The sequence below is a fragment of the Ammospiza caudacuta genome, chromosome 17 (genome assembly GCF_027887145.1).
Source record: "Ammospiza caudacuta isolate bAmmCau1 chromosome 17, bAmmCau1.pri, whole genome shotgun sequence".
NCBI classification, from domain to species: Eukaryota; Metazoa; Chordata; class Aves; order Passeriformes; family Passerellidae; genus Ammospiza; species Ammospiza caudacuta.
Window position 1 is genome coordinate 11,559,485 of NC_080609.1, and position 15,683 is coordinate 11,575,167.

The following is a 15,683-nucleotide window of genomic DNA, read 5'->3' on the forward strand; positions in this document are numbered from 1 at the left end:
AAATAGATCTGCTATTTGTCCACGGGGCTTACTGGTCAGCTACAAAGGCAATCAGATTTAGGATGTCATTTAAAGACTTATTGAAAAGGTGTAGCTGGAAATATGCCCTAAAAGACTTCACTTGATTTGTCCTCTTATTTTCTCCTCTGGGTGAAAAAGATTAAGAACAACTGAGTGTTTAATTCTTATAGGATTTTATGCAAACATTGGGTTTTTAGGTTTTTTTTGTGTTTTCAGTGTCCCCACTGCTCTGGCCTCTGCACCTGCTGGAGCAATAGGGACATTGAAAATACTGTGACGTTGTAGCACCAGCATTTGTGATGCTGGAAATCAAAGGCTAGAGCTAATATTTTTAAAGAGGTGACTAAAAAGATCTGTATATGTATAAAAAATGAAATGTCAAATTTAATCTTTACACCTTTTCCTCGTTTTCCTGGAGGTGAGCAAGGAACCCACTTTGTTTTGTTTCTTTTGGTTTCTTCTTCCACTTGTTTGAACCACTAAGCTGATTCAGTCCAGAGGTGCCCTGGCTGTCTGTAACTAATCCTGTAATACTTCCCTGACATTCATATTGATGTTGAGCAGTCCTGTCAATACAATCACTGCTTGTGAGCTGCATGGAAAACAGCACACAGGGAAAAAAAAAGAAAAAACCTCCAGGTTTAATTCTTGCCAATATTTGTGATAAAATGAAGATCTTCACTCAATTTTATTGGAATCTACTCAGGCATTTGGTAAGAGCAGACTATTGGAGATTGCTTAAGGAGGGAACTTGAGGGACACCTGTAATAAAACACAAAAAGATGGTTTGTGTATTCTTTGCTGTCTGAGATCTTAGGTCCTGAAAGTGTCAGACACTCACTGTGCTCTAGACAGAGTGGAAATTCCAATATTAATTTAATATTCTTCAGCTCCTGCTCTTGCTTAATCCTGCATTATCCTCCTTGATATTGGCAAGAGCTGTGGAGGATATCATGGGTGTATTCAAACTAAATGCTAAAACCAGAGGTTATGTCTTCTGTCCCCCTCATCCAGGCATGGATGAGAACAGGGTGTTTGCTGTCACAGGTGGCTCATTCAGTTATTTGGTTGAGTCTGCATCTGCTCCACAATCCTCTGGAGTCAACAGGGAGCTTTTCCCATGAATTCACTGTTCTTTATATTTGAGTACATCCAGGTCAGGTCCCAGTTTATGAACTGGCTCTGTCTTTCCTGATCTAATTCACCTTGAACTCATGGGAAACCTTTCACTGAGTGGAAGGAAAGTTGGATCAAACCCAGAGGAAAAGCAGTAAGTGCTGCAGGAATGGGACAATGAAGTCCAATGGTTAAAGCACACAACTGCTTTGCTCTGCCATTTACTTATCCACACAGTAGGAAAACTGAAATACAAGTGTCCTTGGCTTTGGGAAAAACATCATTCTGTCTTTGAAATCAAACTGCTGTGGGCTGTGCACACACACAGCTACCACACTGTACATACAGTAGATAAGTTTCACATTTTGTAGACATTTAAACACAGTTTAAAATGCAAGGAGAGGTAACCAGACATTCACTGTTAGACAAAAGCAGCTGCATGTCATAAATCAGCTCCATTAAAAAAGAAAAAAATCTGGCAACAATATAATTTCACTAAAGCTTTTACTCCTCATCTTTTGCATAATTTTCCTCCCCTCTCTTGTCCTCTACTCTTGCCTGTTTTTTTCACGTGTTGTTTTTTCTGAGCTCTGCTTTTTTTTTATCGCCCCTCTCACACTTTATTAAAATCTCCCCTTATCTTACCAAACATCCTCAATGTAGATAAGACTTTAAAGTTTAAATCAGCTGAAATGAATGTCTAAGAGTGGGGCACACCTGTTTCACATTGAGCACTGGCTCAGCACAGCAGAGGGAAGTATTCCCTGTGTCTGCCTGCACACACACACACCCACACAGATCTCCACTCCAGCTCTGAGTGGGTGCATTTTTGCAACCCACCGAGCGTGAATATTGGTCTGCACCTCGAGCGTGGGAGTTCCCCGAGTGATTGCACTTGATGGGAGATGTTTATATAAAACAGTGATTGCCCTGAGCAGCCAAGCCAGCCACAGCCTTCCTTCCCTTGCAGGGCCACAGAGATCTTTCCCCTAACATCCTTTTGCTCTTTATCTTTTCATATGGAATATTTTTCAGAGGTTTCAATAGGTCTTTTTTTAAAAATTATTTTTTAAAAGGAGTTTAGGTCAATACTGAACCCTTTTGAAATCCTGCATCCTCTGCCATTTAAAGTGATTCTCCTCCAAAGCTGAACCTCCATTTTTCTCCTAAAATGCTGTGTCTGTAACTGGGATACAAGGAGGAGAAGGATGATGCTCTGTGGGAAGCAGGGACTATATTTGCAGCTCCCCAGCAGCAGGGCCCACATGGAGGCCAGGAGGTTGAAATCCTCCTTCTCAGTGGAGGTGGAGAAGAGGGAAGAGATGCTAATATGGTTTGATTTTCCCCTGGGAATAACCCAGTGACTCCCTGTGGGCTGCAGAGCATGAACCCACACTTCAGGCAGACATTTGTAAGCTTAAAGGACCCTGATGTGTAATTTCCAGAGTAATTTGTGACTCATGTGGTGCCCTTAATATAAAGTGTGGATTAGCAGGGAAGGTTTCCAGCCTGGAAAAGGAGAAGTTTAGAGAGAAAGAAAAGGGGTTTTTTTATAGGTCGGTAAAACAGTGTGATTATTCTGTGAAAAGGCTACTAAAAAAGCTTCCAACCCAGTATGCTCTTTCTCATGCAATAAATGAACAACCAAGGCTGAGGAAGATGGAGTTAACTACATCAAATTTAGCCAGGAAGTGAAACATTTGGGTTAATACCAAGATAATCCACTACTTCTACTGTGTTCTACTTGAGAAGCTAAGGCATCCTCTGACTGAGGCTGAGGAATGCTGTTCCCAAATTGTTGAGAGGTTTAGGAGCACCCAGGAATATTTGCACTTGTAAGTCACCTTGGCAGCCTGCAGGCAGTAAGTAACTCCCTTAGAAACGCACAAAGTGGTGATATCAGCACATTGCCAAACATGTAACCCTCTGCAGATGGAAATAATCCAGGTGGGAGGTGTGTGGGTGAGGGGAAATCAGCCTCAGAGGTGTACTGAGCACCTGCAGGGCTTTGCAGTGAGATGGGGCTAGTGCCAGAGCTCAGCCAGCAGCAAAGTGCTGCTCCATATTCCCTGTTTAGGCAAAATTCTGGTTGAGAAGAAAACACATGAGAAAATGAGGGGTTACCCACGAACTGCAGATGCAGCTGAGGGCAGAGAATAAGTTGGGCACTCTTCACAGAGATTGTGTTTGCTGGCAGGAGTGGTAATGAGGCAGGAGTTAAAATAAAATAAATGAGGAAACAGAGAGGTTGCATGGTTTGCTTTATTAGAGCAATGAAATAACCACACCATATCAAAGCAGCTCCCTTCTCTTTTGTAACCATGAAGCAGTCTGAGGCAGGCAATTACACCTCCTTTCCAGCTCAGAGAGGCACATCACCCTTTGCCACAGGTTAAGGAATGTTAACAGCAGCAGGAAGGCGAGTTCAGGGGTGTGTGTGCTTTGCTGGGAACTCACACCTCTGAGGAATTGGATACAGTCCTGTGGAGCAATTATCTCACAGGAACCACATGCCTGCCGTCCTCAGTGGCAGAATTATGGAAGAGTCTCGGGATCTGGGATTGGAGCAAGCTTGAAAAGCAAAACTGGGTGAAAGCCCCCTCTGATGGGCAGAAGGATGGGGCACCAGTGCATCCTCTGGCGCCTCTGTGGGGCATTCTCAAGGGAAATCAGAATGGGGCTGAGCTGTCTGCTGGCACTCACAAGGTCTGGGATTTGCAGCAGGAGGTTGCGCAAGATGCTCTGATCCCCTGTTTTCTCATTTTGTACTGAAACTTTGATTTGAGCCTCTTTTTTCACTTTTAAGGAGTCTTGATCCCACCAGGGAACTGCAGGCCTCAGGGCCAACCTCAAAGGTGACTTTGGGGCCTACCAAAGCCTGCGGCCAAACTGACTTGTGCTTTTGGCAGAAAGCTTTTTGGGGAATGATTTTTTCCTCAAAGGAGTTGTTGTTGTTGTCATGGGTGGGAAGAATGAGAAGGAGAAGGAGAAGGAGAAGGAGAAGGAGAAGGAGAAGGAGAAGAAGGAGACGCAGTTCTGAGTGTGGCAGGGGCCAGGCTGAGTGGCCAGGGCTGCTGCAGGGGTCTGGTGCTGATCTCTGGCTCCTTCCTGCAAAGTGCTGAGCACAAACAGCTCCGAGGAAGGATTAATTCTGTGCTTGGCTGTCAAGGACACACACAGTTCACTGGCTAGATGTGTGCCCAAAGTTAAGCATGTGCTTAATGAGGCTCGAGTGCTTCGCTCAGGGCAGGGCTGAATCCTTAATAACTCCTTGGTTTTGCAGCTTTTGCTGAAAAACGGGACTGAGATTTTCCTGGGAGATTTTGAGGACAAATTTACTAGTATTCATGGTTCTAGTAATGATAGCAAGGAAACTCATGAATAAAAAGGAAGAAATTATGTATCAATACATCAGACTCACAGTAATTACTTTTTCCAACCTATAAACTTATTGTGAACCCAGGAATTTCAATGGGCACATACATCACGTACAGTGAGAAGAAAAAATCCAAAAAGCTGAAAGAAACTTGAGCTCTGCTATGCTTCTAATATGTTTAATGTTATTGTTCCATTAAATCCCTACCCTTCATGACCCCAGACATATTAAATAACATTCTCAGGGCTGAAGAAATGCTTCAGACTTCTAATTTTGCACATATTTTTTTCCTCCTGTGCTCTCAGACCTCTAAATGTGTTATATATTGAAAAACCTCTGTAGAAAATACTCTGCAGTCTTTTTCCTGAAGGGAGGCTGCAGGTAACTGGGCTCACATGGAGCTCTGTTTGCTTTTGACAGTTTTTCAGAAATAGTTTTTGCAGCTGTATCATTTTTCATGTTTGCAATTTGTGGTGAGCAGACAATGCACAGTGGAGCCTCAAAGGGATAAAACATGACAGATAGCATGGGCTTGGCATGGCAAAAATGCTCACACCACTTGCTTAAGAGCATAAAGGAATCTAGGCCATGCAGGGACAGAAAATATTCATGGTGGTATAATTTCTTTATGAAGATGTCTTTAAAAAGACACAAAATATCACTGCAACACCTCATTAATGACATCTCCTGCTTTTTTAATTGCTGTGAGGATTTTTTCTCCCTGCTGTGACAACAGCATTGACCATGTTAACATTGGCACTGGGAGGTCTTTTGTTGTGCTGTCAAGTACCTTTTAATCTTTCAATTCTTGTATGTCAAGTCAGGTTTCTACCTCAAGGATGAACCAAACCTTATTTCTGGGTCAAGAATTTTGTTTTATCTGCAGCATAAATTAGTGACAAGAGCTTCCCAGAGCTTGCCTTTCTTTTCACACCGTGACTCATTGGTTCTTCTGTGCAAGCCCTGCTTATTCTGGATGATGGAAAAACATTTCTGCCCAACAAGCACTGCCACTTAGCCACTGTGCATCAGTGTTCATCTGCTCTCTACATTCCCTATTCCCATCAGCATCTCAAGGAGGGAGACAAAGATGAATTTCAGCGAGTCCCACCTTTGCACCCCTGTAATTCCTGGGGGTGTGTGCTGCCTCCAGTGCAATTCACTCCAGTATGGATTGTAACCCTCCTGCTGAGCTCCCTGGGCTGGGGAAGGCTTCTCTAAACCAGGGTGGGAAGATCTGAGCTTCTGATTTTGGGAATACAGACTCCAGTCCCCACTGCTGGCCATGAAGCAGCTGTGTGTGCCAGCCCTGCAGTGGTTGTGAAAGCAGCTTTATTTCCTTTATCTCAGCATCCAGGGGGGCTGCTTTTCCATAATAGCTGAGACCAGCCCCATAATCGCTGCAAAAACTCATCTCACCTCAAATGTTTTTAAAACTTGTGGGCTTTCCAACACTATGCCTGCCTTTTAAATTTAAAGATCTCTTAAAGAAAGGCAAAAAAACCACCTCACTAGTGTTTGCAGGGTGCAGGGGAAATAGTGGCAAATGTTACAAAGCATGATCCTACTTGTCTGGTCACATCATGTCCAAACCACAGCAGGCAGAGTTAGATATTGCTGTATGTGCTGGATTATACATAAAATGCATCTGGAACTGGGTAGCACTGGAGCTCTTCTCTCTGGTTTTGTAGGGCTTCCCTGCTCTGTAACAGCATTTCATTAATGTGGCTTTATTTACAGCCACCTCCTAAACAATAACAACAACAAGTAAAAGAATAAAAGAATAAGAATTAGAATAAATAAGAATCACAACATCCTGTAAATCTGAGCTCTGACCAGGCTGAGCTCAGCACCCATCTCACCCCATCTCCTCAGCCACATTCCCAGGGGACAGAGAGGGGACCAGTGGCTGTCACACCAAAAAGCACAGGTGGGGAACACATCCTGATAAATGTGCTTCCACTAATAGATTTTTTTTCCATTTGCTTTTCCCATGCAGACAGTCAGCTACTTACTGGGCAGAGCTGGAAGTGATATTCTGAATTGCTGAGGGAAATTTTCGCAGTTGATCAAACTCTTATGTATTTTGTGCTGATCAAAGATTCTCTTCATGTCTCATGCATTTGAAAGCACAAAAGAATGAATGAGAAAAGAGCTGTTCTTCTGAGCTGGTAGACAATGAAATGATGATTGGTGAGATTATGCCTTGACTTTACTGTCAGCACAATGTCAGTAAAGGCAGCAGTATAGAGAAGGTGCATTTTGAGATATTAATGCCAATAAAAGAAACAGAAAAGCCCCCAAAAAGAGGAAAATGTCTGGGTGTGTTATTATTTTTATACTTTAGTGGAGAATAAAATCAATTTGTCATATTCTTGGATCATATTATTTGCCCAGATTATTCATCCCTTCATATCGTGTCTGCTTGTGTAGCCAGGAGTGGTAACTCAATGTTTTGCTCAGGTGAAAATCTGCTTTTTTTATATTTTAATATTTATTTTTAATATTTTAATTTTAAAATTAAATATTTTAATATTTAGAATATTAATAAAAATATTTTATTTATTTATTTATTTATTTATTTATTTATTTATTTATTTATTTATTTTTATATGTAGACATCTAGTGCAGGGAATGGCAGGAACCTTCCACTGGTGCTGCTCCTAGCAAAGGACAGATTTTTCACAGCATTTTCACAAATGCACTGACCTGTGCAGAGGAATTAGAGATTGCTTCTTTATCTTTTAGCAACAGTGCAGGTTTCAATGGCAAAACCTAAAATAGGCTTCCAGGGCTCTGGGTTAGTTGGAATTTTAATGAGTTAAAAATGAATTAATTGTGCTTAGTAAAGAAGAGGGTTCTAATCTGAGGCATCTGCAGGGTGTTCATTCCCAGGTCTTGGCTTGGGGATGCTCTTTTCAGGAATGGAGCCAGTTGCTTTGGTGTGTTTGTCACGTGTCTCCCCTCAGAAAGGCACTCACATCAGCTGCAGCAGGTGTCTCTGGGGTGGTTTTGCCTTGATCATGGAATGAGGGGAAAGAGCAAGGCTGGGAACAAGCAGGGGAAGGAGGCCAGCACGCAGGAGGGCTGTGGCTGTGTGATCACAAAAGTGCATTTTGAATATCATGTTAAAGCAATGTCTGTCAAGAATGGTTTAGCTCTAGCTGATCTCACCCTGGGGCCAGGGGATGGCCTAGGTGACCTCCTGAGCCTCCTTTTGCTTTTCCACTGGAAACAGAAAGAAAACCCACCTCAATACACTGTGTCCCTGTGGATTATCATACCCTCTTCTCCCCACTGTCCTTCTGTGCCAGGTAACAAGATATTTATACATACAAATGTGCTTTCAGAAGCTTATTGTTATTCTCTGCATAACTTTATGGTTTATATTAAGCTAACTGGTCCTTGAGCATGTGCTGTTGTCAAGCTCTCTCCGTCTGCTCAGGAGAAAAGTGCTCTGGGGCTGGCACAAAAGAGCATGATCTGGGTATTTATCCTTTTGGCAGTTTGCTAATTATTCCTATTGCTATCACATCCCTGCTTGGATTTCTGTCTCTCTGCCACAGTAAATATTCTCTCATTTTTCCAAGCTGCAGAGCTGCTACTTAAACTGGAGAAGCCTGAATATCCTGCAGGGGCCCATATTGTCATTTGGTTGATAGCAGTGAAAGGGGCCAAACATCCTTTCTGTACCACTCAAATTGCATGTCTTTGCATTCCTGCATTGGCCACTCATTTTCTGGCCCATATTCTGCTCTTGTAAACAGCTCCTATGGTCCCTGGGAGTGCTCTTTGTAGCACAATGCTTTGATAAAGCCAGAGCCATCAGCTGCCAAGGCTCCATAAGGAAGCAGAAATAGTCACCAGACATCTCTGCTGCTGTAGATGTAGCTGCATTAGCCGTATCATTTCTCATCGTAAGGACTTTCTAAGCCATTAAAATGTATTATAAAATTAAATGGTGTTTTTCCCACCTGTTCTAACTGGTGCCAAGTGCACTGAAAACCCTCCCAGAGGATACAACTCTGCATGCAAAAATCTCAGTGCCCTCCTAAGGACTGCAGCTGCCTCAGAGACACCTTTTCTTTTTTTCTTTTTTTTTTTTTTCCCCATGGGCTGCCTCCTTTACTTAGAATAATAAGCTTTAGATGATCTCAGGGCACTCTAGATCCCCCTGCTGCACAATCCAATTTGACATAAGTGTTGCATGGAGGGGAGGGAGGGAGAAAATCTTGCAAGCAGACACCGGACTTTCAGTCTGAGTTTCCCATTAGTACAAAGAAGAAGTTCATCAGCGGGGGCTTGGGGGATTTCATGCCTGTCTGTGCTGGAAGAAAGGCTCTCTGGAATTGATGGAGCATCTGTGCTGGATCAAGGGGCTGCTTGTGACTTCCCAAGTCCATTCCAGGCCATAAAATCATTGAAACTGCAGCAAACTGCTGAGTGGCCACCTTTGAGTCTTGCAGTAACTATCCTTTTAGTCTGGTATTAGCTATGTTTTATCATTTAGGTAACACCGTGTATGAACTGTTAAGCCTGCAACTGGGCTTCAGGACAGGTATTTAAGTGCTCCACAGGAAGAGAGGAAAGCTGCTTTCCAAAGGAGAAGAATAGCAACCTATAGCTGTGGGACCCAGTTAATCTCCTGTTATCTGTTCCCATAGCCAAATTATGCTCCTATCAGTGTTAGTCCTGTCCCTGCCAATGCAATTACAAAGCCTCACTGGTTTATATCTCTTAGTGAGTTTGCTGCTGCCCAATTCCCCTGGCTGGGTCAGGCAGGGGCTCTGCCTGCAAAATGGCCTGACCCAAGCAAACCTGTTCCCTGCTGCTGCAAAGCTCCTTGTCATGCTCCCTAATCACCCCTAATCCCAGCAGCTGATTCCCCTGATTATGTGTCAGAACACGAGAGCAGCCTGTTTAAAAGGAGCTGTTTTCCAAGCAGCAGCACTTCCTCTCCTCAGCTCAGGGATGTGGGTTTGACACAAGAGGTGTCTCAGAGATGGCTCTGGGCTGCAGCATGGGAGGACAGCATGTGTCTGTCAGGATAGCACTTAGCTCACTTTGGGCTCTTTGCCCTATTTTCTGGCTTTCTGGCTGCTGTACAGATAATAGAACCCCTCCAGAGCAGAGGAAGTCTGGCACTGAGCAGGATTCTTTCGAGTAATGCACAGCCCTGGTGGGTATTAATCCTGGTAGTTTAGGCAGATGTATGTTAGTGATCCTAGAAAATAAATACAGATTTCCATGGCAGAGGTTTGGTTTTTATAATGCTATTTTCTGAAATACCAGAGTGTCTGCAGTGCCTGCAGTTGCCCTGTGGTGATTTGGTTCATGAACAGCAAAAAGAAGACTCCTGAGAAGTTATTAATGTTGAGGCTGGGGGACCAAGTAATTGGCAAAAAAAGAAAAAAAATGTTTACAGAAACATTGAAGAGAAGCTTGAAATATAAATATGAATAATTATTTTTCAAGCTTGAGAAATAATTTTCAATTATTTCTGAATACAAATCACTATGTTGATTTATCCAAATACTACTGAACACCCAACCAGGTCCCAGCCATAGCTAGAAAGGAGCTGACTCACCAGATTTATTCATGACTGTTCATTTATCAGAGCAGCTTTCTCTCTTCTGTTTGTAAGCACGACTCACTTCTATAGCCACCAGATCAGATCACAGTTGCATCTTGTCTTGTGTCAACACAAACGTATCCCTGTCCTGTTTAAAATCATTCTTTGCTTCCTATGTGTTCTTTGAGTTGTGCCATGGTGGGAAAATCTTCATGGGCTTTGATTCCCCTTAGTTCTTCCTTCTTCCCTACACGTGTTCCCGTGCTGATTTGTCTTTTCCTCATGCTGTAATTGGGCTGGTGCCACCGTGTAATTTTTAACTGTGTGCAGTATCAACAGACCTCCATCTGTCTCTCCTCCAGAGCTTTCCAGCCTGCCGTTATAAATATCTGCCAAATCCTTCTCCAAAGAGAGGATCACCAGATTCCAACTGTTTGCAAAATAAGAGCTGCTGCCAGAAATCCTCTCCCACCGTCTGCAACCTGTGCAGAACCTGTCCCTGTTCGGGGTGGGATGGCACTGCTGGCACTGGGGGGCTCAGAATGGAATTCATTGTCCCTCAGAAGCTATGGTGGTCTCTTGGCTCAAGTATCTCATCATATGTGTCATTTTATTAGACAACAACCTTCAATAACCATCAGATAAAATCAAACTAACTTGTATGTAGCGGTGGGGTTTTTTCCCTTTTAAAATGCAATTCTTATTTAAAACATGCATTGGTGTAGATCAGTTCCAGTGTTGTTTTAAAAGATGTTTTACTTGACCTGGAAGGGTCTGGGAGCTCATTCCCCTTTCCCAGCCTGTCACTTAGGGGCTGAAGACTAGTTACCATGATCTAACTGGATGGACTTGCTGAGAGAAGTTTAATCTTCCACCTCTCTATATTTTTCCATCAGAATAAATCATTAGAATAGGCAAAAACCAGACTTGATTAGATTGTGCACAATCTAAAAAAAAAAGGTAATTTTTAACATGGATAAAATAAAATTATATATCAATGCAGTTGGATAAAGTAAACATTCTAGATTATGATGTAGGTGCCCTTTGACACTTGAAGCCATTCTCATATTCTCTGTTAATGGCATTGGTTCAGAGCTCTGTCAGACTGATGTGGCTTTGTGAGCTCAGTTGTGTTTCTTGGGCTCCAACCCACACACATGTTAGTGTTTGCTGGTGGTGTGGCAGCTTGCTCTGCCTGGGGGATTCCCAAGGAACCTCTTCAGGTACTGCTGCACACATCAAATTAAAAATAAATGTCTGCTTGAGTAAAAACCTGCCTAGTTAATATTAGATCCAAGAAACCAGGTTTCTGTTATATCCATGGAAGACTGGAGTAAGTCAGCACAAAGGATATTTCAAGGTTGGTTCAGGAGAGGGTTTCATGTTTGGTTCTGCTACGTCTTAGTTCTGGAGAGCTCTGCAGAGGAATATAAGGAATGTAAAGCATCTTGAGGGGTTGGCAAATCCTCCTTACAGTCTACTTTCTGTATAACATGGTATTTTCAAGAGGCAGAGAAGTGAGTACCATGTGTTGGACATGGGCATGAACCAAGTGAAAAGTGGCTTTTTGTAGAGGGAAGCACCTTAAGCACTGCAGAAACTTGGGAGCTGTTTTATGATGTGTCATCAGGCTCAAAAAGACTGGTATTTCCATTGTCTGTATTGCAATGTGGATTCCGTGCCCGTTTTTGAAGGTTTTAAGGCAATCATTTTCATTATTTCCTTAGGAGGGTGTGCAACCACTTGATAATACATTATGACAGCAGGAAAATATGTACACACAAGCCTGAGCCTGCAGGACAGCTGTACTTATTCTCAAATGAAAAATATCCTCAGCCCTTGCAGGGGTGGCAGGGAGCACAGGGAGCAGGGCTGGGCTGGGGCAGGGCTGTGCTTGCCAGGCTGAGATCCAGCCCCCAGCTCAGTCTGATTTGCTGCAGCAAGATTTTCTCCTAAAGGAACAGCCATGGTTTCTTCTAAAGTGTCCAGGAGATAAAAAACAGATGGCATTGATTAGCTAATTAGTAATATTTTCTGCACCTTATCTGTTGTTCTTGATGTGCGCAAAGTTTGCAAAATCTTGGGGTGAGAATTTGTTGAAGAAATCAAATCTTTTAAAACCTGGAGAGGAAGGAAGGTTACATACAAATATATAATTTTATGGCCAGCAGAAATAGGTTAATCTTTTTTCTTTGAATTAATATTCAGGGCTTATTTCCTTCATTTTTTAAGGAAATATGTACAATGAACTTGCAGCTCTCCTAACTCTTGTCTTGACTGCTTAGTGAGAGGTTCTGCTCTCCCCTATTCCTCTTTGTGGATGTGCTCCTTTCCCTTTTGCATTTCTTATGGAGACAAAGCAAAATACTATTTTTTATTTTATGCCAGGCTCTCTTTTAGCTTGTGTTCTTGTGAACTCTTTGTGTCCTTGGCAGGACTTCTGCCAGGTGTTGGCCACCTCCATGACCATGCTGTGACAATGGTCAGTGCCATTTTGCCAGAGCATCACTGGGGTGTTTAAGGTCACTCTGACCTTGGGTTCTGTTGGACGCAAGTAGCTTGATGTTGTTCATCATTTAGGGCAAGGTAGAGTACCTTGCTAAGATGTTAATGTCTGAGAAAGGATATCAGGCTTTCAGACCCTGCTGGGTGCACAGCAAAATCTTCATACAGCCAAAAACTGCAGCACTTATCTGGTTTCTCCAGCAGCTAGGAGAGCCCCAGGTGGGTTTGTGGGCAGACAGCAGCTCTGGTAGTCACAGTGGTGGGTAGACACAGCTTCAGGTCCCAAACAACCCCAAAATTAGGACTTCAGGGGAGGTTTGAGCTCTGCACCAGCATGATCCCAAAGCCTCCCATGCACCAAGGTCCCATGCAGGAGCTGTATTTTATTTGCCAGCAAGCAGCATGAGTGACACATGAGCTGTCAGCTGGGCCACCTGTGGCAGCAGGGAAAGAGAAAGAGCTTTATTTTCCTCTTCTGGAGAGTGTCCTCCCTTGCAGATGCTCTGCAGGCAGCTTTGCTGTGCTTATCTCCTTCTGAGGATTTCAGAACAGGTAGAGGTGGAACCCAGATGTTGCATTGGTCAGCTGCTTGAGCTGTGCTCCATCCAAAAGGACTGGAAGGTGTTTGAAGTGAGACAGAGATTTGATCCTCTCTTACACAGAGATTTATACTTTTCATGTTCTGTGGTGTGGAAGCTTTAGCCTTCCTATTTCCAACCTTCCTATCAGAATGACATTTTTTATTTGCTCCTAAACTGAAGAAACACCAAACTCTGCATCCTTTCTCAAGCACAGTCTTGTTAATGTTCTTTGAAACATGACAAGTGTTGTGGCCATCAAACTGCAATGATCCTGTTCCTTCTGAAATGAGAAAAACATGTCACTTTTGGCTCTAAGTAATACAAAGGGAGAGGCACATTCTAGATGGGAGCTGCATGGCTGCCAAAGATGAAAGAAAAATGTTATTACTTTTGGAAATTTCATAATTACAGTTAATGATAATTTAATGAAATGACATTGTCTTCACTGCTATCGCTAATGAAATGTTTGAGAGTGATAAAACAGATCTTGTTAAATAGAGCGAGAGTTTTGAGTGGAACAGCTTTGTGACAGCACACTGCCTGCACAAGTCTTCAATTCCTATTTTTTTGTTAGAGTAGCTCAAAAAAGAAGATTAAATGAAGGCTGCATGGCAAATAATGCACAAATGAGGTATTTAAAGGTCTTCCATTAAGCAAACAATACTGAACTCCTGAACAGCATGTTGATGACTGAGCACTGCTCCTTAGGAATGCTAACCCTTCATTAAAACACTTCCCTTGTTTTCCTTTGCAGGCAAACCAGAGAACAAGAAACCCCGCCTGACTTTTTTTACTTCTCAGACTATGAGAGACATAATGCAGAAATAGCAGCATTTCATCTCGACAGGCAAGTGGAACAGATTTACATTAAAAGGGGAAATATTGTGATAAGTTCCTGCATTTGGCCATTCCTGAAACTGAATTACTTTTTAAAAGGGGAAAGTGGAACAAAGGTGGGCAAGTGCCATGAATAAATGAAATGGCAGATGATGAAAGAGTAAGTTAATAATTAGGAAATGCGACTTACTCTGGGAATGAGAAACCTGGCAATAAGTAATTCTCAAAAAGAAAGAGTAGTTATATTGAAGAGAAGCTGAGAAATTAATTTCCCTTGTGATCTTGCAGTAGATGTGGAGAGGACCCATCTCCCAGGGAATGTGTCACGTTGGTGTGACAGGAGCCTGGCTCACCCCAATTAGCCCCAGGGCACAGAGATCCAAAGGAGCCAAGGGGAGTGGTGCATTCAGAGAGGAGTCCTTGAGATGGAAGGGAGTTCTGGATTCACAGCAAAAGGCTGGGACTGTCCCACGTCAGGAGCATATTTATGCCACAAGTTGGTGGGAAGGAGAGGGCAGTCGTGGCCATCTCATGCTCCTGTTGCTGAAGATGTCCCCCCTCCAGAGTTAGTGCAGGGCATGGTGGACACCCCAAGGCTGCAGCCCTCCCTGCCTGCCCAGATTAAGGGTGGAATTAGTGATTTATTTACTAATTAGTGATTAACAGTATGTCTGAAAACTGTGGCATTTCACTGAAGCATCTTTCACACTGTGAAAGGCCAAGAAACATCGTTTCAAAAGCACAAAGCTTTGGGGCCACAAATTATTTGGGGTTTTGTGTAGCATTGCTGCCTTCTGGAATGATGGCTGGGGTATGGGAACGTGTCAGTGGGTGGCACAGGGTAGGTTTGCCAGTAAAACCCAACCCTGGTCAGATCCTTCAAGGATCTTCTCTATTTCATTGTTGTTGACCTTGGGGTTGATCCCTTCTGCTTTATATTTTATATTGCCATTTTAAGCAGATGGTGCTGTAGAAAAAAACATCAGTGGAGTTCCTACGGGGGGTGTGTTAAATATCCACACACTAAGCAGGAAAAGCAGTTGCTACCCAGTGAAGGAAATCTGAACAGCAGACAGTGGATATAAAAATCCTGCCTATGGGGAGACTTTGTATGGGGTCTTTGCTCTTTTCCTGTATCTCATAGCAGTGCTTCACAGGGAGGTTTTATGATCTATGAAGGCGGGAGGGTTTGGGGTGGGGAGAGGCTCTTCTCCCAGCCTTTGCCTGTGGGAAGATTTTTGGTCTCAGGGAGATTGTTTAGGTTGGTATAAGGGTATTAAAGCAGAGAGGAGCAGAAGGAAATAAATCAAACACATACTAAGGCTGTCAGAAAAAGAATTACATGGTGTTTATGGAGGAAAGAGGCTGAAATCCCATTCCCCAACTCACTTAAAAACTGGTGAGCAAAATGCATGTCATAACAACCATGAAGTAGCACAAAGTGAAAAAATAAATTTTTGCTGTCTCTGGTCTTTGGAATCATATGTATCTTCATTTTTATCATGGAACAATGCCCTCCATACTTTTCTTGTGTTTTACTCCACACTACATAGGCAATGCAGAGCTCATCATAATCAGGACATATTTTGTAATACACTACATGAGGAATTATCCAGTTTAAAGTGATGGGCTTTATACTCTTTAAAACCCACAGATAAATGTGCCTTCAGAGTGT

General features: G+C 42.9%; 1 protein-coding gene across 1 annotated transcript in view; it reads left to right on the top strand.

The window, feature by feature from the left end:
• Positions 1-15,683, top strand: part of FAM20C (FAM20C golgi associated secretory pathway kinase) — a 55,806-nt gene that overhangs the window by 28,676 nt on the left and 11,447 nt on the right. Inside the window, exon 5 of the mRNA XM_058815962.1 lies at positions 13,926-14,018. Coding sequence (XP_058671945.1) covers positions 13,926-14,018 — 93 coding nt within the window. The remainder of the gene's footprint in view (positions 1-13,925; positions 14,019-15,683) is intronic.